The sequence below is a fragment of the Rhinatrema bivittatum genome, chromosome 6 (assembly GCF_901001135.1).
Source record: "Rhinatrema bivittatum chromosome 6, aRhiBiv1.1, whole genome shotgun sequence".
In the NCBI taxonomy this organism is placed as follows: domain Eukaryota; kingdom Metazoa; phylum Chordata; class Amphibia; order Gymnophiona; family Rhinatrematidae; genus Rhinatrema; species Rhinatrema bivittatum.
In genome coordinates, this window is record NC_042620.1 from 192,384,415 (window position 1) to 192,409,181 (window position 24,767).

General features: G+C 49.1%; 1 protein-coding gene across 6 annotated transcripts in view; it reads left to right on the plus strand.

The window, feature by feature from the left end:
- ZDBF2 (zinc finger DBF-type containing 2) overlaps nucleotides 1-24,767 on the plus strand; it is an 87,940-nt gene that overhangs the window by 9,422 nt on the left and 53,751 nt on the right. For 5 of the 6 annotated variants that reach the window (XM_029606338.1, XM_029606337.1, XM_029606342.1 and 2 more), the window contains exons 3-4: nucleotides 16,370-16,421; nucleotides 16,626-16,677. In XM_029606338.1, the coding sequence (XP_029462198.1) occupies nucleotides 16,370-16,421; nucleotides 16,626-16,677 (104 nt within the window). Of the gene's footprint in view, nucleotides 1-16,369; nucleotides 16,440-16,625; nucleotides 16,678-24,767 lie in introns of all 6 variants that reach the window. The other variant, XM_029606343.1, reaches the window with a different exon arrangement.

A 24,767-nucleotide genomic window follows, 5' to 3' on the forward strand; every position in this document is an offset into this window, starting at 1 on the left:
GGGGACACGGTGGTCCCCAGCACTTTTCTAGTTTTATTTTCTCTTTGAGGAATCAATTAAATAATATTAGATAAAGGTTTTTCTTCTAAGGCAGGGGTCAGGAACCTTTTTGGCTGAGAGAGCCATAAACGCCACATATTTTAAAATGTAATTCCATGAGAGCCATACAATATGTTTAAAACTAAATACAAGTAAATGTGTGCATTTTATGTAAGATCACACTTTTAAAGTACAATAAGTCTCTGAAAATATTACACCAGGCCTTAAGACACCAATACATCTCCTATTAGGAAAACGGACCAAGTCAGGCTGCTATAGAGTCCTACACAGAAACTACACGCCAGCAGAAAACCTCACCTGAATCACGTGCTGTCCCTCACCTAACATAGAATAAAGAGACCAAAACGCATAACAAGAAGCATGCAGACAAAAACTGAATTGGAAACTGCAACAAGCCAGAGTCTCTGTATGCAGTGTAACAAAGGAAAAAAGAAACATCACACATCCTTATAAAACAAATCAAGAAATATAAAATCATCAGCAGTAAAACTGTACTAACAAAAAGAACATATTTCGAAACAGCTGATGAGTGGAATATCCAATAATTAAAAACTCATATAAAACATTTCCAGATACCAACAAAATATTTCAAAATAGCAGACACAAAGATCCAGTAATGAAAAATAATAAGGATACAAAAATTTTTTTGCTCTGCATACCTGGGAACGTTTGATATCCAGGTGTCCTGAGATTGTTCTGAATTAGCAGGAGGTGGGGTGGTTTGCTTGGAACTTTCTCCTCTCTCAGTCACATACCAGCGCTCTCTCTCACACTGGCTCTCAATGACACACCTATACACACATGCTCTCAGTCACTCACATATACAAATGTTTTTTCTCTCTCACTTATATAGGCTCTTAATTACACATTTACACACATGCTGTCTATCTTTTCACGCTTACACACACACACAGGCTTTCAATCACATAAATACATGCTGTCTTTTTCTCTCACACACAGACTCTCATTCACATGCTTACAAACATGTCCTCTCTTTCTCTCATTTACACACAGGCTCTCAATCACATACTCACATGCTCCCTCACCTAAATCAGCTCTCAATCACACACAGACACACATGGTCTCTCTCTCTCATTTAAACACAGGCTCTCAATCACATACTCACATGCTCCCTCACCTAAATCAGCTCTCAATCACACAGACACACATGGTCTCTCTCTCTCATTTAAACACAGGCTCTCAATCACATACTCACATGCTCCATCACCTAAACCAGCTGTCAATCAGACACAGACACACATGATCTCTCTCTTACTTATACACACAGGCTCTTAATCATACATACACATGATCTCTCTCACACACAAAGGATCTCAATCATACACACATACTCTTTCAAACAAACAGGTTTTCAATTACAAACTTACACATACAGGTTCCCAATGGTAAACTTACATTCATGCTCTCTCTCTCACAGGCAGGATCTCAATCACAGACATACTCTCTTTCACATATACAGGCTCTCAATCATTCACATACATGCAATCTCTCACTCACACACACAGGATCTCAAACACACATGCTTGCTCGCTCATTCACTCTCTCTCTCCCCCCCCCCGGGAACTCGCGGCAGCAGCAGCCACCTCCCAACGCTAACCTCCTTCATTTTCAGCCCTCGCGGAGGCGAAGGCGGAGTCCCATCGGCCGCGGTTGAAGATTTTCATTTTCCTCCGAGCCGCGCTGCAGTCTTCTTCCCGCGCAGGCACCCGATGCTCTCCACTTCCTCTTCCGGGCCGCGGGAAGAAGAGAGCACCGGCGTGCTCTCTTCTTCCCGCGGCCCGGAAGAGGAAGTGGAGAGCATCGGGTGCCTGCGCGGGAAGACCCGCGCAGGCACCCGATGACTCCAGCGCTGGCACCCGGCTGACACCCGATGACTCCCGCGCAGGCACCCGGATGACTCCAGTCGGCGTGCTCTCTTCTCCTCCCCCCCGCGGCCCGGAAGAGGAAGTGGTGAGCATCGGGTGCCTGCGCGGGAAGAAGAGACCACACTAGCGTGGTCTCTTCTTCCGCGCAGGCACCCGATGCTCTCCACTTCCTCTTCCGGGCCGCGGGGGGGGGAGGAGGAGAAGAGAGCACGCCGGTGCCGCTGACTCCAGCTGTCCTGCCGCGTTCCGCCCGGGCTGACAGCATTTTAAGCCCGGGCGGCGGAGGACCGGGGAGCAGCTGGGTCAGCGGGGAACCGCGAAGTATGGCGACACGTGTCTGCGAGCCAGATGCAGCCCTCAAAAGAGCCATATCTGGCTCGCGAGCCATGGGTTCCCGACCCCTGTTCTAAGGGATAGGTTCTGTAGTGTTCTGACAGGACCACTCCGTTCAAAGAGAGACACTGTTTTCCAGTCAGGAACTTGCTGACAGGCTGTGTTTTTTGCCTGTCACTTTATTTCTCTCTTCCTATCTCTTTGTTTTTTCCTCTTCCTTGCCTGAGAGTGTGGTAAGTGTTATTTTTATTTCATTTACAGTCGTTGGTAGGAACAGGAATTTATGAGGGGTGAAAGTCTGTAGTGCCGACCGCTCCCCCTAGCCCCGGAGTTTTCCTTTTCCCCTCCTCCCTTTCAGGGAGTGATTGGAGTTCCCGCCCTGCAGCTCTGCGACGACCCATTCCCCGGAGCTGCTCACCGTCGCGACGGCGTTTTTCCCCGACGGTCTCTTGGGGACGGTGAGGGGTCCGGAGGCCGAAGAGTTTTATTAATTCGCCGTTTCAGTTGTTGCCGCGCGCCGCAGCCGCCCCTCCCCCTCCCTCCCGCCGCAATGCAAAAATCGCCGAACGGCTCCGGAGCTCGGCACGGGCTTCAGCAGACCTCAGAGGGATTTTCTTCAGCTTTTCCTGAGGGGGAGTATGGCTTACCTCGTAGGCAGCTTGGAGGAGAGTCGGACCGCGCTGGCAGGAAGTGGCATGCCCCGTTTCCCCTCAGCGCGGGAACGGCGGCCATTTTCTCAGCTGACTCGGAGGCAGCTCTCTCTGAGGAGGACGTCGACGCTCCTCTCTCCAGGTTTCCTCTAACAGTATGGAGTTTCGGAGCGCAACGGACCAGGGCAGGCAAGGGGACGACGTCTCGGGGGGCCCCTCATCAGCACTTCCCGCTTTTTCGCCAGAATTCATTGTTTTAATGCACAAGGCATTTTTACAGAGCAGGGATCCGAATCTTGGAATTTGGGGTCCCCCTCCCCCCAAACTGGCCTGCTTGACACAGCTTTCGACGGCAGACCCTCCCTTAGGGAGGGCTTCTTTGCCCACAGGGGGTGCGGGGTCCACTCAGCCCCCCCCCCACCGTGATTCCTATACCGCTGCAACAACCGTCGGGGGATCCATGGCAAGATCCAGATGTGGATGAGCCCTCCCTGGCGGCCCAGGTAGAAGGTGACGACCCGAGGGTCCTCCGTATTTTTGAAGCAGCGGAATTGGATGATCTCATCCCCCACATCCTCCAGGAAATGGACATTGACCCTCCTCCGGATCCTGTGGCTCAGGATCCGAAGATTAAGAAAGGGGATCCTCTCCTAGCGGGCTTACGACCTCTAGCGAAAGCTTTTCCCACACATCACAGCATCTTGCAATTGATTTCAAGGGAGTGGGATACTCCTGAGGCCAATCTTCGAGTCGGTTGAGCCATGGAAAAGTTATACCCTCTCCCCACTGATTTCTTGGAGATTCTTAAGGTTCCTGCTATTGATTCAGCGGTATCCGCGGTCACGAAACATACTACCATCCCAGTCACGGGCGGGACGGCGTTGAAGGATGTCCAGGATCGCAAGCTCGAGGTTTACCTCAAGCGTATCTTCGAAGTCTCAGCGTTGGGGATGAGGGCTGCTATCTGCAGTTCCCTAGCACAGCGAGCAGCTCTGCGTTGGGTACAACAGCTTCTCACTTCCCAATCTTTGCCACAGGCAGAGACTATTCAGGCTGATAGACTTGAAGCGGTGGTTGCCTATGGAGCTGATGCTTTTTATGATCTGTTAAGGGTCCTCGCTCGTTCCATGGTGGCGGCGGTGTCCGCTCGTTGTCTTTTGTGGCTACGCAACTGGGCGGCAGATGCTTCGTCTAAGACGTGCTTGGGTTCCCTTCCTTTCAAGGGTAGGTGCCTATTTGGGGAAGATTTGGATCAGATCATCAAATCTCTTAATGAGAATGCGGTGCACAAGCTACCGGAAGATCGTCCACGTTCTTCTAGATATTTTTATTCCTCCAGAAATAGGTACCGGAATCAACGGAGGTCGCGTCCTACTAGACAGCAGACACCTCGGGCTCCTTTTACACGATTACACACCTGGAACCGGTCCTTTCGAGGGCGCCGCCACGGTAAGGATACTCAAGGGGAAGGTCCTTCCTCGAAGGCTTCACAATGATGCCAGAAGGACCCAAGAGGGGATCCCCCACCTGGGGGGTCGCCTTACTCTCTTTTACAAGGAGTGGGCCCAAATTACGTCGGATCAATGGGTGCTGGACATCTTAAGACAAGGCTACGTATTAGATTTTGTACATGAATCCCGAGATCATTTTCTGTTTTCTCCTTGCGGTTCCCGTCTCAAACAATTAGCAGTCCGACAGACTCTCGATCGTCTGCTACAGCTGGGGGCGATAGTACCGGTAGCGGCCTCCGAACTGGGGAAAGATCATTATTCAATCTACTTCGTGGTTCCCAAGAAAGAGGGCACTTTTCGACCTATCCTAGATCTCAAGATGGTCAACAAGTGTCTCAGAGTTCCTCGTTTTCGTATGGAAACGCTCCGTTCAGTGTTAGCAGCCGTGCATCCGGGAGAATTCTTGGCCTCTTTGGACCTTACAGAGGCATACCTTCACATCCCGATCCATCACCATCATCAGCGCTTCTTACGCTTCAAGATTTTGGGACAGCATTTTCAGTTTCGTGCTCTCCCTTTTGGTCTGGCGACGGCTCCGCGTGTCTTCACCAAGATCATGGTAGTGGTGGCGGCGGCGCTCCGCAAGGAGGGTATCCTTGTACATCCCTATCTAGATGACTGGCTCATTTGGGCGAAGTCGAGGACGCAGGGTTACCGTGCTGTAGACAGGGTAGTACAGCTTCTTCAGTCTCTGGGATGGATCGTCAATTTCTCAAAGAGCAAACTGATACCGTCCCAATCGCTGGATTTTCTGGGAGCACACTTCGACACCAGCCGAGCCAAGGTATTTCTGCACCCGGACAGAGCTCGGGCTCTGCGTGCTCAGGTAACACGGTTCATGGCACTAGTTGCTCCCACGGCGTGGGATTATCTCCAGGTACTGGGAACCATGGCCTCAACAATCGATTTGGTTCCGTGGGCCTTCGCTCATCTCAGGCCTCTCCAGAGGTCTCTGCTTTCGCGATGGAACCCAGTGTCGAGAGTTTTTCAAGCAGTACAGCTCATCCCAGATGTTGTCTTGCTCAACTTACAGTGGTGGCTGGACCCTCAACAATTAGCTCAGGGAGTGTCTCTACAGAACCCAGATTGGGTGGTCGTCACCACGGATGCCAGTCTCACCGGCTGGGGGGCGGTCTGTCAGGACAGGTCTCTCCAAGGCCGATGGACGATGGAACAGTCCACTTGGCCCATCAATCGGCTGGAGACCAGAGCAGTCAGTCTAGCGCTGCAGGGGTTCTACTCACTGGTACGCAGTCGAGCGGTTTGGATTCTTTCGGACAATGCAACCACAGTGGCGTACATCAATCGCCAGGGGGGCACCAGAAGCCATCTAGTCTCGTTGGAGACCGACGAGTTGATGACATGGGCGGAGCTACACTTACAGCGGCTAGCGGCTTCGCACATAGCGGGTGTGGACAACGTTCAGGCAGATTTTCTCAGTCGACAACACCTGGATCCCGGAGAGTGGGAACTCTCGGAGGACGCAATGCGAAGGATAGTACAGCGTTGGGGGAAACCCCATGTGGATCTAATGGCAACCGCGACAAATGCAAAGGCCGCCCGGTTCTTCAGCCGCAGGCGAGAGCGTGGCGTGGAAGGAGTCGATGCGCTGGTTCTTCCCTGGCCTCGACAGTGTCTCCTGTATGTCTTTCCTTCGTGGCCTCTAGTGGGCAAGGTTATCCGACGGATACAGACGCTTCAAGGTCCGGTGATCCTAGTTGCACCAGAGTGGCCTCGTCGACCATGGTTTGCAGATCTTCTCAATCTGGCAGTAGACGGCCCTCTTCGGCTCAGTCATGTGCCACGTCTTCTTCGCCAAGGACCAATATTTTTCAAGGAGGCAGATCGCTTCTGTCTTGTGGCTTGGCTTTTGAGAGGCTTCAATTGAGACAGCGCGGATATCCAGAATCTGTCATCTCCACGCTCCTGAAAGCTAGGAAGACATCCACGTCGGTTACTTATGTCAGAGTATGGAAGGTTTTTGAAGAATGGTGCGAGTCAAAATCGATTCTACCAACGCAGGCCTCGGTGACACATGTGCTTTCCTTCCTATAGGCTGGTCTGGATTTGGGCCTTGCCTATAATTCTCTTCGTGTGCAGGTGGCGGCGTTGGGAGCCTTCCTATGTAGTAATGACAGGGAGCTTCTGGCCTCACATCCAGATATCCTACGTTTTCTAAAGGGGGTAAAACACTTGAAGCCTCCAATTACTTTATTTATTTATTTATTTATTTATTTATCTATCATTTTTTTATATACCGAGGTATAGCATAGTTGCCTTCACTCCGGTTTACATAAAGAACAACTTGTTACATTGAAGGATTTTTTTAAACTTTAAATTTAACAATTATGGGAAATGGCATCAAAAAGAAGAGGTACTCGTGAACATAGAGTACACAGGATAGGTACACTGAATAGGTAAACAGAGATAACTGAGATCTTCATAAAAAGGGAGCATCAATAGCTTGAAACAGTTGAGATTTTCCAAGGGGAATAGTGGAAGTTGGCAGTTTATGGGATTATAATATAAAGTCATTGAGAGCTGTCCTTAAGAGAATGGTTGAGAAGCCAGGATTTTAGGTCTTTTTTGAAGGATTTTAAGTTTTCTTGCGCGGTGATGAAGTGGGGTAGCGAATTCCATAACTTTGGTCCAATGATGGAGAAGGCTCTGTTTCTGGTGGAGGAAAGTTTGGCATTTGGAAGTGAGGGAATAACAAGTTGAAGTTTGCTAGATGTTCTTGTTGTGCGTTGGGAGCGATGTATGTGTATCATGTCATTGAAGGCAATTAGACCACCTTGTCCTTCTTGGAATCTCAATTTGGTACTCCGGGCTCTATGTGCACCGCCTTTTGAGCCTCTGACTTTGGCCACACTCAAGGATGTCACCCTTAAGACCATCTTCCTGGTGGCGATCAGCTCAGCACGTCGGATCTCTGAACTACAAGCTCTATCATGTAGGGAGCCATACCTTCGTTTCACGCCAGGGGGAGTATCCCTGCGGACAGTTCCATCTTTTCTGCCGAAGGTGGTCTCGACCTTCCATCTCAACCAATCGATAGAGCTTCCGTCATTTTTATCCTCTGATTCTTCTGACCTGCGTCGGTTGGATGTCCGACGTTCTTTGATACATTATTTGGAAGTCACTAATGAATTTCGACTCTCCGATCATTTGTTTGTCCTTTGGTCGGGACCCAGGAAGGGTTGCATGGCATCCAAACAATCAATCGCTCTCTGGCTGAAAGGAGCAATTATAGCCGCATACATCGGAGTGGGTAAGTCTCCACCTTTAGCTGTTAAGGCGCATTCTCTCCGCGCTCAAGCGACGTCGTGGGCGGAAAGTTCTGCAGTTTCTTCTCAGGAAATCTGTAGGGTGGCCACATGGAAGTCTCTCCACACTTTCGCAAGACATTATCGTCTAGACATTCGCACGCCGTCTCACGGTCAGCTTGGAGATAGGGTCATACGGGCAGGGCTGTCCGCGACCCATCCATGATGGGGAAGCTTTGGTACATCCCACAGTCTGGAATGACCCTGGTACGTACAGGGAAAAGAAAATTATTCCTTACCTGCTAATTTTCGTTCCTGTAGTACCATGGATCATTCCAGACCCCTCCCTGGTTTTGGGGGTTCTTTGTGGGCCATCCCTGCTTTCCTGTCTTCACAATATTTTCACTCTGTATCTCTAGTTATTGCGAGCTGTGTCTTTGAACACAGTGCTGTTTGCAAGTTCTCAGTTACAGTTTTTTGAGTACAAGTTAGTTGCTGTCACTTACAGCTGTTATTTTTTCTCTATATTTTGAGATTAATTGATTCCTCTGGTTCTGTCTCTTCTCGTCTTGGCTTTGCTAGTCCAGTTACTGAGGATTGAGGCGAGGGAGGCGTGGCTATATAGGTCCTCCCCTGGGAATTTTTGGTTCTAACTCCATCTGCTGGTCAGGGAACATAACCCACAGTCTGGAATGATCCATGGTACTACAGGAACGAAAATTAGCAGGTAAGGAATAATTTTCTTTTAAGCTCTGGAATTCGTTGCCAGAGGATGTGGTGAAAACTTTAATGTAGCTGCATTTAAAAAATGATTTGGACAAGTTCCTGGCGGAAGAGTCCATAAACCATTATTAAAGTGGAGTTGCAGATATCCACTGCTTAATCTTGGGATAAGCAGCTTGGAATCTATCTTCCCCTCGGGATCCTGCCAGCTACTTGTGACCTAGATTGGCCACTGTTGGAAACAGGATACTGGGCTTGATGGACTTTGGTCTGACCCAGTATGGCAAGTCTTATGTTCTTATAAGACCAATAGGTTCAATGTGTTATTAATTTACCAACCATTTCCTGCAAATAGTCATCAACGCCAGGATTTTAATTATGTTAATAAACTAATGCTCCCTGTACATACCCGGATCAGTCCAGACTCCTGTGTTTTGTGTGTCCCCCCCCCCCCCTTCCCCCCCTCTAGCAGATGGAGACAGAAGTTTAGCAACAAACTCCACCTTATCTAGGCTGATGCCTCCTACAGTCTGGCAGTATTCTTCTGTCTCCAGCAGGTGGAGGAGGTACCAAACAGTCTGAGTTAGGGCCTAGCTGTATAGTTAGGGTTAGGCAAAAGTAATCTTTAAAAAAAAAAAAAAAAGTCAGACAGGTTTTTCTTGTTAGGAGACAGACCGCAGTGTGTTCCTGCAGGTCGGGGTCACCTGCCTCCCAGGGGGTTGTGAGGTCCTGAGGGGACCATCCCCCCCTGGTTCCAGAGGCTGTATCTGTTGTGGGTTGAGGACCCATCAAACAACACTTATACTACTGGGGGTGATACCGGGGAGCCCGGCTCACTCCCCCCAGTAGGTTCAGGACCCAGAGGCGCTGGACAGGTACTTTGAAAAAAAAAAAAAAAGTTTTACCGTCCTTTGTTGTTTTTGCATGGTGTTACCCTGATCGCGGCGGGGGGCGGGGAGGTGTGTGTGTGGTTATCTGCCGTTTTGCTGTGTTTTCGGGCAGCGGGAGGTCATTTTATTCGGCTTGTGCACCGCGTGTCTCCGGGGGCGAGGGCGCCTCTGCAGCCCCGAAGGGGGTAGTGCTTCGGGTCCAGACGTTGATGGGTGCGTTTGGAGAGCTGCCGAGGACAATTCCTGCTCTGTTTCTTGGCAGCGTGGGTCCGGACGCCATTTTAGGTCCCCCGAGGTCAGCGGCTGCTTCGGTGGGTGCTATTTTGCCTTCCTTCGCGCCTATGGATTCGGCAGCACAGGCTGCGCATGGAGAGGATGATCTTCCTCCCAGTTTGTCCCCGCAGCGCAGAGCCCTTGAGGGGGACAGGGTCGCGGAGGAGAGCAGCTGTCAGCCTGCAGATACTGCTGTAGGGGATGCGGATGACACTTCTTCGGATTAGTCATTCTCCTCAGATTTTGTTCTTCTCATGCACAAGGCCCGCAAGGCGGGAAAAAAGAGGCCTCTCCTACCGGACTCCCAGCCCTGGCCTCCTAAGCGGGCTCGGGCTCCGCAGGAAGCAAATCCCTTGCCTGAGCAGCAGCGGAAGCCCTTAAGAACCCCGGTGAGTGATTCCGATTCGTCTTCGGAATCAGAGGATAAGGATGATGGGGACTTGCCCTCTCATCCCCCAAGGGGGGTGGAGGGAGACTCCGAGAGGCAGCAGGGAGGACTACATGGAGTCCACGGGCCGGACGGTGATGATCCAAAGGTGGTCCGGCTTTTTCGCAGGGATGAGCTAGGACCTCTTTTATACCTGCTATCATGGGGGAGCTAGGCATTCAGCTCCCTCAAGAGGAGTCTCGGCTTGGCACTATGGACCCTGTGGTGTTGGGACTCCGGGGGCCTCCTTCATCCTTCCCTTTCCATTTTTCAGCCACGGACTTACTTTTTAAGGAGTGGGACACTCCGGACTTGGGACTGAAGGTGGCTAAGGCCATGGATAAGCTCTATCCCTTACCTGAGGAGGCTTTGGAACTTTTGAGGATTCCTAAGGTGGATTCAGCTGTGATGGCAGTCACAAAGATAACCATCATTCCGGTTACGGGGGGGAACAGCCCTGAAGGGCCTATAGGATCGTAGGCTGGAAGTCAAGCTTAAAAAGATATTTGAAGTCTCCGCCCTAGGATTCGGGAAGCGATATGTAGTAATTTTTTGTTGCGAGCAGGTCTACGTTGGGTCCAGCAACTCCTTGCTGGCGAGTCATTATCCCAGGAGGAAGCTCTACAGGCGGGGCGTCTGGAGGCTGTCATTGCTTACAGTGCGGATGCCTTTTATGATTTGCTTCGCATGTCTGCCAGGACCATGGTGTCGGCGGTGTCGGCACGGCATCTTTTGTGGCTCCGTAACTGGGCTGCGGACGTGTCTTCGAAGGCTTAGCTAGGTTCCTTGCTGTTCAAAGGTAAGCTCCTTTTCGGCAAAGAACTGGAGGACCTAGTCCAGTCCTTAGGCGAGAATAAGGGGCATCGCCTACTGGAGGATAAGCCAAAGTCGAGAGGAGCTTTCCCCTCCAGGTCTTGTATTTGCAGAGGTCAACGGACCCAGACTTCCAGAGGATCGGTTTCTTCCTTTCGTCCCAATGCCAGTAGACAGCAGTCCTACACTTCGTCCTTTCGGGGGCGGCGTTTTGGTAGACCTGGCTCTGGCCAGAGTGCGCCGGGTGGAAAGACCTCACAATGATGGGCAGCTGGCTCATTCCTTGGTCCCAGTAGTAGGCGGCAGACTGGCGCTGTTCTACGAGGAGTGGGCCAAAATAATGTCGGATCAGTGGGTCCTCTCTGTGATAAGACACGGTTACGCGTTAGATTTTGCACATATGCCCCGCCAGCGGTTCCTGGTCTCTCCCTGTGCCCAGACACTAAAGCGCAGAGCGGTTCAAGAAACGCTACTGCGGCTGCTCAACCTCAGAGCCATCATTCCGGTGCCGTCGGAGGAGCTTTGAAAGGGCCAGTACTCTATTTCATGGTCCCCAAGAAAGAAGGAACCTTTCAACCCATTCTAGATCTCAAGCGGGTCTGCAGATGTCTACGGATTCCTCGATTCCGGATGGAAACGCTAAGATTCATCATTGCATCGGTGAGACAAGGGGAGTTTCTGGCATCTCTGGATCTCACCGAAGCCTATCTACATAAGAACATAAGAACATAAGAAAATGCCATACTGGGTCAGACCAAGGGTCCATCAAGCCCAGCATCCTGTTTCCAACAGTGGCCAATCCAGGCCATAAGAACCTGGCAAGTACCCAAAAACTAAGTCTATTCCATGTAACCATTGCTAATGGCAGTGGCTATTCTCTAAGTGAACTTAATAGCAGGTAATGGACTTCTCCTCCAAGAACTTATCCAATCCTTTTTTAAACACAGCTATACTAACTGCACGAACCACATTCTCTGGCAACAAATTCCAGAGTTTAATTGTGCGTTGAGTAAAAAAGAACTTTCTCCGATTAGTTTTAAATGTGCCCCATGCTAACTTCATGGAGTGTCCCCTAGTCCTTCTACTATCCGAAAGAGTAAATAACCGATTCACATCTACCCGTTCTAGACCTCTCATGATTTTAAACACCTCTATCATATCCCCCCTCAGTCGTCTCTTCTCCAAGCTGAAAAGTCCTAACCTCTTTAGTCTTTCCTCATAGGGGAGTTGTTCCATTCCCCTTATCATTTTGGTAGCCCTTCTCTGTACCTTCTCCATCGCAATTATATCTTTTTTGAGATGCGGCGACCAGAATTGTACACAGTATTCAAGGTGCGGTCTCACCATGGAGCGATACAGAGGCATTATGACATTTTCCGTTTTATTCATCATTCCTTTTCTAATAACGGCATCCGAGCAGATCATCAGTGGTTTCTATGTTTCTCCATTCTGGGGCATCACTATCAGTTCCATGCACTTCTGTTTGGTCTGGCCACGGCACCCAGAACCTTCACCAAGATTATGGTAGTGGTGGCAGCACAGCTCCGCAAGGAAGGATATATGGTCCACCCGTACTTGGACGATTGGCTGCTCAGAGCAAAGTCGGAGTTGCATTGTCAGGGGAGCAAGACTGATACTTCACTTTCAATACATAGCCAGCATGGCTCTCTGCTTCAACGACAGGGAAGAATGAAGAAAGGTTGATCTATATTCAGGCAACAATCAACAAGGACTGAATTACACAGTCTGAATAAACAGATAAGCATGGGTGTAGCTTGCTTATTGCGGTGGTTAATACCCCTAACTAAATTAAGCTATTTCACTTAGATGCAGTTCCAACACTGCTCTCTACATTAATGGTGGGGGTGGAAAGGAAATAGAATAAAAAAAGGTTACTAAGAGCCAAGAGAAACAGATAAGTATGTGAGAGGAAAAAAAAGTGAAAAAGCTTGCTGGGCAGACTGGATGGGCCGTTTGGTCTTCTTCTGCCGTCATTTCTCTGTTTCTATGTTTCTATGTCAGGATGCAGTCCATCGGGTGCTGCAGTTACTACGAAACCTTGGTTGGGTAGTCAACCTGTCCAAAAGTCGACTGACTCCCTCACAGTCCCTGGAGGTTTTGGGGGCTTTGTTCGATACTCGTCAGGGCACGGTATCCCTCACGGAAGAGCGTGTGACCAAACTTCAAGGTCAGGTTTGGGACTTGCTAGCCAAGTCGCCTCCAATAGTTTGGGATTACTTACAGGTGCTGGGTTCCATGACATCGACTTTGGAATTAGTTCCTTGGTCTTTTGCTCATATGAGGCCTTTGCAATCCGCGTTACTCTCCTGCTGGAACCCGGTTTCAGAACAGTTTTGTCTTCCTTTGCCTCTGACGGGATACACTCGTTCCAGTCTGGCCTGGTGGCTCAACCCGGACAACTTAAGGTGGGGAGTGCCTTTGGTCATTCCGGATTGGACGGTGGTTACCACAGATGCCAGCCTTTATGGCTGGGGAGCAGTTTGTCGAGGCTCGGTGGTCCATCAATCACCTGGAGACCAGAGCGGTGAGGTTGGCTCTGCAGGCGTTTCTTCCGATTCTCCGAGGCAAGTTGGTACGAGTTCTCTCTGACAATGCGACCATGGTGGCTTATATCAACCGTCAGGGAGGAATGAAGAGTCAACCAGTAGCGTTGGAAGCTCGGTTACTGATCTCTTGGGCAGAACGGAACTTGTTCAGCATAGCGGCCTCCCACATTGCCGGAGTCGACAACGTTCGCGCGGACTTCCTCAGTCGACATTGTTTAGATCCCGGGGAATGGGAGCTCGTGGACGAAGCCTTTCATCGCATTTGTGCCCATTGGGGAACACCCTGTATGGATCTGATGGCGATGTTCAGAAACACCAAGGCGCCACGCTTCTTTGCCTGCCGCAGGGAACCGTGCGCGGAGGGCGTGGACACTCTGGTTCTCCCCTGGCCGGTAGATGTCCTACTTTGTGTTTACTCCTTGGCCACTCATCGGTCGAACTCTTCGCAGAATAGAAGTGCATCCGTCAGAGGTAATTCTCATCGCTCCCGAGTGGCCGAAGCGCCCATGATTTGCGGATCTGATCAATCTGGCCATCGACGGTCCTCTGAGATTTCAGGACCTGCCGGACCTCCTCCATCAGGGTCTGGTTTATTTCGATCAGGTCGAATGCTTTTGTCTAGCGGCATGGCTTTTGAGAGGAAACGTTTGAAATCCCAGGGGTATTCGGATGCTGTAGTAACTACGTTGTTGCAGTCCCGTAAGGTCTCCACTTCCTTGTCTTATGTCAGGGTCTGGAAGGTTTTTGATGCCTGGTGATTCGCATGGGGTGTTGTGTCTACCCGGGCAGGAATCTCGGACGTCTTGAGTTTCCTTCAGGATGGCTTGTCGAAGGGCTTGTCCTGGTTCCTTATGAGTGCAGGTGGCCGCGATCGGTTCCTTACGCAGTAACATTCAAGGGATGGGCCTGGCGGCGCATCCTGATGTCTCTCGATTTTTGCAGGGTGTGAAGCATTTGAGACTGCCAGTACGTGAACTGTGTCCATCTTGGAATTTGAATTTGGTTCTTAAAGCCTTGTGTACGGCACCCTTTGAACCTTTGCGTAGAGCGACCTTGAAGGATCTCACCTTGAAGGTAGTATTTTTGGTGGTGATTGTCTCGGCAAGCCGGCTGTTGGAGTTCAAGCATTGTCATGTAGAGAACCCTTTTTGAGGATTTCTGATTCGGGCGTTTCCTTGCGTACGGTTCCATCTTTTCTTCCCAAGGTGGTGTCTTCTTTCCATCTGAATCAGTCAGTGGAGCTTCCGACTTTTCCTGATCAAGACCGGTCGGATCCCGATTATAAGGACTTGAGGAATTTGGATGTTCGCCGAGCTTTGCTCCACTACCTGGAACTTACCAATGAGTTCAGGGTGTCAGACCATCTCTTTGTGCTCTGGAGTGGCCCTCATCGGGGTAATATGGCTTCTAAAACCACGATTACTCGTTGATTAAAGGAGGCCATAAATTCTGCTTATTTGTTAAGTGGTCGGTCATTGCCTGTGGGCCTTCGGGCTCACTCTACTTGATCTCAAGTGGCTTCCTGGGCGGAAAGTCATCAGGTGCCACCTGAGGAAATTTTGTAGAGCGGCTACGTGGAAGTCGCTCCACACCTTTGCCAGACATTACCATTTGGATGTTCAGGCGTCAGGGACAGGGACATTTGGAGCAGTGGTACTGTGAGCGGGCCTCTCCGGATCCCATCCCAAGTAAGTGAAGCTCTGGTACATCCCAGGAGTCTGGACTGAACCGGGTACGTACAGGGAAAAGATAATTATCCTTACCTGATAATTTTCATTCCTGTAGTATCATGGATCAGTCCAGAGTCCCACCCTAGTTAGGGTCTTATCAGTTTGGAGAGTCCACACTATTGTTTTCATGTGTAGTTCTTTCTCTTGCAGACTGGTTGTGTTAGTCTACAGCCCTATGGGTGCTGACCCCATTTGGGAGTTACATGACCCGGTTTTCCAGTTGTTAGGTTACTGTATATTAGGGATGTGAATCGTGTGATCGATCGTCTTAACGATCGATTTTGGCTGGGAGGGGAGGGAAATCTGATCGTCATGGTTTTTTTTTTTTTTTAAATCGTTAAAAATCGTAAATCGGGGGAGGGCGGGAAAACCGGCACACCAAAACAACCCTAAAACCCACCCCGACACTTTCAAACAAATCCCCCACCCTCCCGAACCCCCCCAAAATGTTTTAAATTACCTGGGGTCCAGTGGGGGGGGGGGGGGTCCTGGCGCGATCTCCCGCTCTCGGGCCACGGCTGCGTTAATAGAAATGGCGCCGGTGGCCCTTTGCCCTTACCATATGACAGGGCAAAGGTAGCGCCGGCGCCATTTTGGTTCCTGTCACCCGACGTCACGAGTGCAGGAGATCGCTCCCGGACCCCCGCTGGACCCCCAGGGACTTTTGGCCAGCTTGGGGGGCCTCCTGACCCCCCCACAAGACTTGCCAAAAGTCCAGCGGGGATCCGAGAGCGACCTCCTGCACGCGGGCCGTATTGCCAATATTCAAAATGGCGCCGGTGCTACTTTTGCCCTCACTATGTCAGTGAGGGCAAAAGTATGTCTACTTTTGCCCAATATTTACAAAAGTAGCCGGCGCTACTTTTGCCCTCACCATGTCGACATAGTGAGGGCAAAAGTAGCGCCGCAGTCTGGCTCCTGTTTTGGCAAGCCAGTCCCATGTTCCCTGTCTGCAACTTCCTTCCATACCACTGCTGCTACATGTCCTTTGGCTCACGGGGCCTGACTCCCTCATGAGCCGTGCTTCACAAAATTTGCCTTGCTTACTACTCTGCTTCTTTGGGCAGCAGTCGTCATGCAGCTCTCTGTGCTACATGCAGCTTATACATGTGCACATGACAGAGCTGGGAAACTATATTATAGATGCTTGAAAAAATAGTACAGCCTTGGCAAGTCTTCAAAGGCACTATCTTTCCATTTCTTTTTATAATGCAGTTTCATTTCTTGTTTTTTTTGACAGATGTTCGATAGGAGTAAACTCGGTGATGGAGATTCTGCCTCTTCGGCATGGGGTGAGCTGATGATTTAAAGTGAGCAAGTGACATAATTTCAATAGCTTTTGCCTTTCTGTATACACTAAGTTGTATGTTGATCCCTTGGTTTTTGGGCTATTCCTTTGTCATTCAGACATCAGAGAAGACAATAATTCCTCTTCTATGACTCTTCTTCGTATCTCACTCTGCCCCTAACTTTACTCCTTTGGGGTTGATTTTCAGGCATAGAAAAGAGAGGCCCTGAGTGTTCTGTGGGAGTGGACAGCTGCAGTAGGTGAGTTTATTGATATCACTTACTACTGGATTTCTGCATCCTTTCTTCTGAGACTTGGCCACTGGTTGATAGAATCTGGTGGCCAAGTTAGATTTTATGTTGGCCATTGGCCACCTGGCTGCTGGAGTTTGGCCGAACTGTGAGCTGGCTTATTCATGCCAGATTCCATCCTTTCTTGCGTTACCTGTTGTCTGTTTTTCTTCTTTTCTATGTAGTACGATTTATTCAAGAGCATGTGCTTATGACCAATATAATGATTTCTTTTAAGAGCAGCTGTAAGTGCTGTTACTTACAGTCTCCGTTTGAAAATGAGCCTTGAATTTGCTGTATCGACTGCTTTTGAAGTTTCTATGATACAATTCTGGATTTTACACTGATGAATAAATGGAGAATCCTAAGCAGGACTTGCAGTTTACATAACAGGAAAGAGGATGTAAGGAGAAACCAGTAGATGGTGCCAGTAGATTGTTCGGCTTTTCCTGTTCTTCAGATATTTTCCAAAGGTTTTCATTTGTATTTATTATTTATTAATTGCCTAATTTACAATATAAACATAACATATAATCATAAAACAAGTCATAAGTCACAAATTACAATACAATAAATCAGTGTTATGAAACAAAAATAGATGCTGCCCCACTTCAACATATCTTCCAACAGTACTCATCAAAACCTCTCCTAGACTATAATTCTGAAATTTAAAATCATCAACTAAAACAGCTTTTTTAAAAACAAGTTTTACAAAGTTTCTGGAAGTTTAAATATTCTCCTACTAGCCTCACCTCCTCTGGAAGGGAATTCCACAAATTGAGACAAATTGAAAAAAAAAACCCCTCTCTTTTGAATAAAAACTAATCTTACTTCCATCAAGGGAGGAACTGTTAGCTGCATATCTTAGAAAGAGCATATGGCTCTATTAGGCTGGTACACTACTAGCCTCTCACAGAGGTATTGTAACCCTGAGCCATAAATCATCCAGTGTACTAGTAAAACAATCTTAAAGCCATTCCTGGCCACCTCAGGCAGCCATTGTTCTAAGGTAGGGGGAATGTGAACAAACAATTTTAACCCCAAAGTTGTTATACACTTTGCTGAATTTTGAATGAGTTGGAGTCTAGCTGCCTGCTTGCTTTCCACCCCAGCTACTTCCCTTCCTGATCTAACTGCTTACTCCCCTCCCCTCCCCCCCCCCCCGCCTCCGGCTTTCCCTGTTTCCTCTTTCCCCTTTTCCCCCCTCTATCCTTTCCATGCTCCTTTTCCCTGCAAAACATGACACTTGCACTAAAGTTATTCTATGATAATCCTGTAAATAGCACCAGCTCCTACTTATTTGCTTTCACTATTCTCATCTATCACCCCTCCTTCCCCTCTGCCCTGTCATTTCTTCTTTATTCTCGTCAGTGTTACAAATACTACACCCCCCTCCGTGTAAAACCTTCAACTTTAGCTTCTTTCCTGCCCCCTCCTCCCTTTACCTCTCCCTGACCTCGTGTAATTCCGTAATTTCCTTAGCCCCTACACAATTGTATCCCCCCCTTCCCTGTAACCTTCCTACATATCCCTCTCCCCCCTTCCCTCCTGTGGGATCCCCTCCCACCCCTTTGTTACGCCTCTTAACCTCTACTATATTACCTGTCCCACGCCTTTCCCCTCCAACCTTTGTCTTTGCTATCATATTAGTATCTGATTTATTGTGATTACTCTCATATTGCATTGATCCCTGACTTACTGTTTGCCTGTTATACAGGTCAATACAGTAAAGTGCGGCCGTGGTTACCCTGCTCCTAACCCGCTTTCTACTCACTTTTCGGCCGAGTTAGTCCAACCCGCGATACCCTATCCCCTTTAACCCATTCTTACTGCCTCTTTAAATCACCGGGTAACCCCTTCCGCCCGCGGCATGTATATTACATGTAAACGATCGAATTAGCTATTCCCTCCCATACAGTAACGCGTGCCCCGACTATCGCTTTTTTACCCTGCTGTTTTGCCGCGCGTTTAACCTGCTAACTTACCGCCTACCCTTACCCCTGCGTTAGAGGCAGGGGTAAGGGTAGGCGGCAAACTTTTCCCCAGCCCCCGCTCACCTGCCCTGGCCGCGTCTATGGGTGCTGGTCTCCGGAGCAGCCCCAGTCCTCTCTCTCCTCCTCCCGAAGCAACAAAAGCGAAAAAAAAAAAGCGAAAAAGCGAAAAAAAAAAAAAGTAGCAACAAAGCGACTTACTTTCTTGCAGCCCTCCTCCAGAGACGGACATCGGCGGAGACGGACCGCGGCTCCCCTGCCTCCCGGAGGCAGCTGCTGGCGAAGATGGATGCCTGCACGGGCGAAAGCGGCCCCTGTGCGTGCAATTGGGCCGCTCAAGGCCTGACATCACGACGTTTGGTGTCACGGCATGTGACGTTACGTCTTGAGCGGCCAATTGCACGCACAGGGGCCGCCTTCGCCCGTGCAGGCATCCATCTTCGCCGGTGGGGCCGCTTTCGCCGCCGGCTGCCCCCCGGGAGGCAGGGGAGCCGTGGTCCGTCTCCGCCGATGTCCGTCTCCGGAGGAGGGCTGCAAGAAAAGTAAGTCACTTCGTTGCTTTACACTTTACATGTCGTTTCACCAGTCCTCTCTCCCCCCCTCCCTGCACCTTGCTTCGGGAGGAGGGGAGAGAGGACTGGCAATCCCGAGCGTAGGAGAACCGTCCACTTCCTGGTACCTGTCATTTCAAATGACATTTGAAATGACAGATAACAGCGTGTTCGTGAAGCGTTAGGCCAGCGCACCCAGGACACTGTATAGCGCTCTATATAGTAAAATGGGTTGCGCGGGCCTAACGCTTCACGGACGCTTCTTGGATGCGGCTTGCATTTGCAAGCTATTTAAATACAGTATCGAGCGGTAGGTGAGCCGGACTGTGCGTGCAGCAACCGCGGATGCGCCCAGCACTAACGCAGCTCTTCCTACCGCTCCTTACTGTATCGGCCTGATAGTTTGCCTGTTACTGTTTTACTTCACCTCCCCCCTCCTAGTTGAATCAAGTTTACTGTAAAGCATTGTTACGCTGCATTATTTGTTTTCTGGAAACCGATGTGATGTTCCCAACGAATGTCGGTCTATAAAATGTTAAATAAATAAATACAATTAAAAAAATTACAATAATCAAAATGTCCTAAAATGAGAGCCTAGACTAGTATTCTCAATTCTTTTCTTGTTAAACAGGATTGAAGATTGTGGATTAACTACAACTGCCATAAAGATAATTTCACTAGATTGTTTACCTGATTTTGCATTGTTAGACCCAAGTCTAAGATCACAGAGTTTTTTCCTCTGATTTTATTTGTGTGGGATGAAAATCCCAGCGCTGAGAGAGTGGTAGAAATTCTGTCACTGAACATCTAGCCTTTAGAACTCCTGTCTTTTGAAGATTAAGAAACAGTTTATTCCCTCCCATTCATTATTGGATTTCTGCTAGACATAACAAGCTGATAGGTTATTTTTCTGCTTGGTCTGTCCCAGAATCACACAAGTTCCTGTTCATACCCGGATCAGTCCAGGCTCCTGGGTTTTGCCTCCCTTCCAGCAGATGGAGACAGAGAAAGTTTCACTGGCAAATCTGCAGTCCCTCACTATTTCTTTGTCTCCAGCAGATGGTAGAGATGCAGTTCCTGCAGTCCAAAACAAAAAAAAAGGGGCTAAGAAGATTCTTTGAGAAATTCCTCTCAGGAGGTTGCTAGGCCCTGGTGGGGCTATCCCTCCTGGTTCTGAGGTGAACAAGCAGGGGGTTGGGGACCCTTGCCTGGCTTTTCGCCATCGGGGGGTATATATCTGGTGGGGCCAGTTGCCTCCCCCCCAGGAGAGCATTGGAGTCCCACAATTCTTCTGCCACAGTGGGAAGTACCCTTAGTTTGTTTTCCTTCTTGGGCGATTTTTGTTAAAGTTAAAAAAAAAAATTAAAAAACTTAAAAAAAGAGAAAAAGAGCTGAAGGAAGTGGCAATGTTGTAGCAGCTGGGAGGCTGCAGGTAGAGCCTAAGTGCTCGATTGTTGCTGGGACGGGAGTTCTCGGGCAGCAAGGCTTGTCTGCCACGAGACTGGGCCTTCTTTGCTGGTGTGGCACAGCGGTGCTAGTTAGCCACGTGGTCAGGCCTCTTTTTGCCGGTGCTGTGCAGCAGGTCTTTTTCTGCAGTCGGATGGCGCGCAGTGGTGCCTGCTGCTCATGCGGCGATGCACACTTGTGGCTTTCCCACTCTGGGTTTTGCTCCCACTGCCTCTCTAGTGGAGAGGGCGGGTCGGGGCCGGCAGAAGCCACGCTGAAGCAGCAAACCAAGCAGAAGGCAGGCGCAGGGTGCGGGAAAGGCAGCCATGTTTGCTACAGCTGAAGGCACTTCAAGGTTGTTCAGGGGATTGGAGGATCTCCCTCCCCCTGTCTCCAGCAGTGCAGGGCTCTGCTAACAGGAGGGAGCCCGATTCACAGGAAGAGGGGGAACCTTTCAGGGATGAATCGGAGGGCCCCACAATGTTTTCTTCAGAGTTTGTGCTGCTTATGCAAGAGGCATATTTAGCAAGGAAAGCAGCAGGGAAGCAGTCAGGCCAGGCTCCGGGACCCCTTGGCCCGAGTCCTGATAAAAGACCTAGGAGCTCCAGGGATCAGGTTCCTAGGTGGGCTCACAGAGTCCTCTGGATGATGGCACATCCTGGCAGTTCGGAAGTAGACTCTGAGGATTCAGAGGAAGGAGTTCCACTGTATTTGCCTCTTCTGACCCAGCTGTCCCTGATACTAGCCCAGATGTGACGGTCCCAGATGGGGGGGCTGAGCCAGGTGCTGGTTGCTGAAGGGGATGATCCTAAAGTGGTGCATCTCTTCTGTAAGGAGGAGCTTTGGCCCTTGATTCCTCATGTTCTAGATGAGTTGGGGATCAAGGTTCCTCAGGAGGAGTCTGATCAAGAAGGGGGTGGACCTGGTCATGGATGGCCTGAGGGGCCCAACGAAAACTTTCTCTTTGCACAAATAAGTGAAAAAGCTGGTGGTCAGGGAGTGGGACACTCCAGAGGCAGGCCTGAAGATAGGCCAAGCAAAGGCGAAATTGTATCCATTGTCCAAGGACATGCTTGAGCTTTTGGTGCTCCCGAAGGTGAGCACGTCAGTGTCTGTGGTCACTAAGGCCACCATCCCTGTAGCTGGTTCAGTGGCACTGAAGGATACACAGGACAGGAAATTGGAAATTCATCTCCAAAAGATTTTTTAGGTTTCTGCGCTAGGCATACGTGCTGCTATTTGCAGTAGCTTCATGCAAAGGGCCAGTCTACACTGGATTCAACAATTACAGGCTATAAGAACGATATCTGCATCTGAGGCTAAGCAGGCATACTGTCTGGAAGCAGGAGTGGCTTATGTTGTGGATGCCTTATATGACCTCATTAGAACTTCTTCAAGAATTATGATGTCCACGTTCTCGGCCAGACATCTCCTTTGGTTGAGGAACTGGTCGGTGGATGTTTGGTCTAAGTCTCGGTTAGGAGTATTGCCTTTCAAGGGAAAGCTTCTGTTTGGAGAGGACTTGGAGGAGCTCGTGAAGCATCTCGGCGAGACCAAAGGAATGACTGCCCTATGATGAAAGACTAAAGAAGTTAGGGATGTTCAGTTTGGAGAAGAGATGACTGAGGAGGAATATGATAGAAGTCTACAAAATAATGAAAGGACATGAACAAGTTTATGTAAATTGGTTATTTACTCTCTCAGATAATAGAAGGACCGGGGGCACTCCATGAAGTTAGCAAGTAGCTCATTTAAAACAAATCGAAGAAAATTCTTTTTCACTCAGTGCATAGTTAAGCTCTCGAATTCATTGTCCGAGGATGTGGATACAGCAGTTAGTGTAACTGGGTTCAAAAAAGGTTTGGATCAGTTCCTAGAGGAAAAATACATAAACTGCTCTTATGGTAATTAATAAGCAACAGTAGCTTGTGATTTATCTAATGTTTGGGTATTTGCCAGGTACTTGTGGCTTGGATTGGCCACTTTTGGAAACAGGATACTGGGCTTGATGGACCCTTGGTCTGACCCAGTATGGCATGACTTATGTTCTTATACATAGAAACATAGAAATGACAGCAGAAAAAGACCAATCGGCCCATCTAGTCTGCCCAGCAAGCTTCCACACTTATTTTCCCATATTTATCTGTTTCATCAACCACCAAGTTCAGGGCCCTTGTTGGTAACTGTTTGATTCAAATGTCCTGCCATCCCCTGTCATTGATGCAGAGAGTAATGTTGGAGTTGCATCAAAGGTGAGCATAAGGCTTAATGGTTAAGGGTAGTAATTGCCGCATCAAGCAAGTTACCCCGATGCTTGTTTACCCAGACTGCACAGATCATTGCCTTGTTGGATGTTGTCTGAATGTAAATCCTCTCTTCCACATTTCCCCCTGCCGTTGAAGCAGAAAGCAACGCTGTATATGCATTCAAAGTGATGAATCAGGCTTAATTGGTTTAGGGTAGTAACCGCCGTAATAAGCAAGCTACCCCCACGTTTATTTGTTTACCCAGGTTGTGGAGTTCAGTCCTTGTTGGTTGTTATTTGAATGCAAATCCTCTTTTCCACATTTCCCCTTGCCGTTGAAGCAGAGAGCAATGTTGGAGTTGCATTAACCATGCGAAGGCTTATTTAATAATCACCAGGTACTAACCTCCACTCCAGTAATCCATCCTCATGGCTCTTCTCCTCATTTCCATCCTCTAGCCTTTATGGATCCACAGTGTTTATTCCATGCCCCTTTGAAATCCTTCACAGTTTTTGTCTTCACCACTTCCTCTGGAAGGGCATTCCAGGCATCCACCACCCTCTCCTTGAAGAAATACTTCCTGACATTGGTTCTGAGTCTTCCTCCCTGGAGCTTCAAATCATAGCCCCTAGGTCTACTGATTTTTTTCCAACGTAAAAGGTGTGTTGTTGACCATGGATCATTAAAACCTTTAAAGTATCTGAAAGTCTGTATCATATCACCCTGGCGCCTCCTCTCCTACAGGGTGTACATATTTAGGTTCTTCATTTAGGTTCAGTCATTTTATGTAGACCATCCACCTTTTTGGTCGCCCTTCTCTGGACCGCCTCCATCCTGTCTCTGTCCCTTTGGAGATACGGTCTCCAGAACTGAACACAGTACTCCAGGTGAGGCCTCACCAAGGCCCTGTACAAGGGGATCATCACTTCCTTTCTCTTACTAGATATTCCTCTCTCTATGCAGCCCAGCATTCTTCTGGCTTTAGTTATCACCTTGTCACATTGTTTCGCCAACTTCAGATCGTTAGACACTATCACCCCAAGGTCTCTCTCCTGCTCCGTGCACATCGGCCCTTCACCCCCTTAGTCTTATTAGAGTAGACCCTTGGCAGGAGCCCAGAGACAAGGAGCTGGGAGGCAACAATCCTGGAACCAGTCCTTTCGAGAGAGGGGCAGAAAACCAGGTAGAAAGGGTCTCAGCCAGGGTTCTGGTGGAGCTAAGTCTTCACAATGAAGTGAGGCTGGTCCATCTCTCTATTCCTCCTATTAGAGGACGACTGACTCTGTTTTACGAGGAGTGGGCCAAGGTCACGACAGACCAGTGGGTCCTAAGAGTAATAAGAGGTGGTTATGCATTAGAATTCTCTCATCCGCTGCGGGACCAGTTCATGGTTTCCCCTTGTGCATTGTTTGGCAAGAGGAAGTTGATCCAAGACACCGTGAATCGGTTACAAAAGCTGGGGACCATAGTTCCCGTGCCCTCAGGAATTCCTTGTTTTCGCATGGAAACTCTGCGCTTGGTCATTGCAGTAGTGCGCAAAGGAGAGTTTCTGGCTTCACTTGGCTTGACCAAGTCATACCTGCACATAGCAATCCACCCAGATCACCAACAGTTTCTGCGGTTCGTGATCCTTAGGAGGCATTTTAAATTTTGTACCCTGCCTTTCGGTCTGGCAGTGGTTCCACATACGTTTACCAAGGTGATGGTGGTTGTGGCAATGGCACTCAGGAAGAAGGGCATTTTGGTTCATCCATATCTGGATGACTGGCTCATTTAGGTGAAGTAGGAAGCCCTCTGCAGTCAAGCAGTGTCTCAAGTCTTGTAGC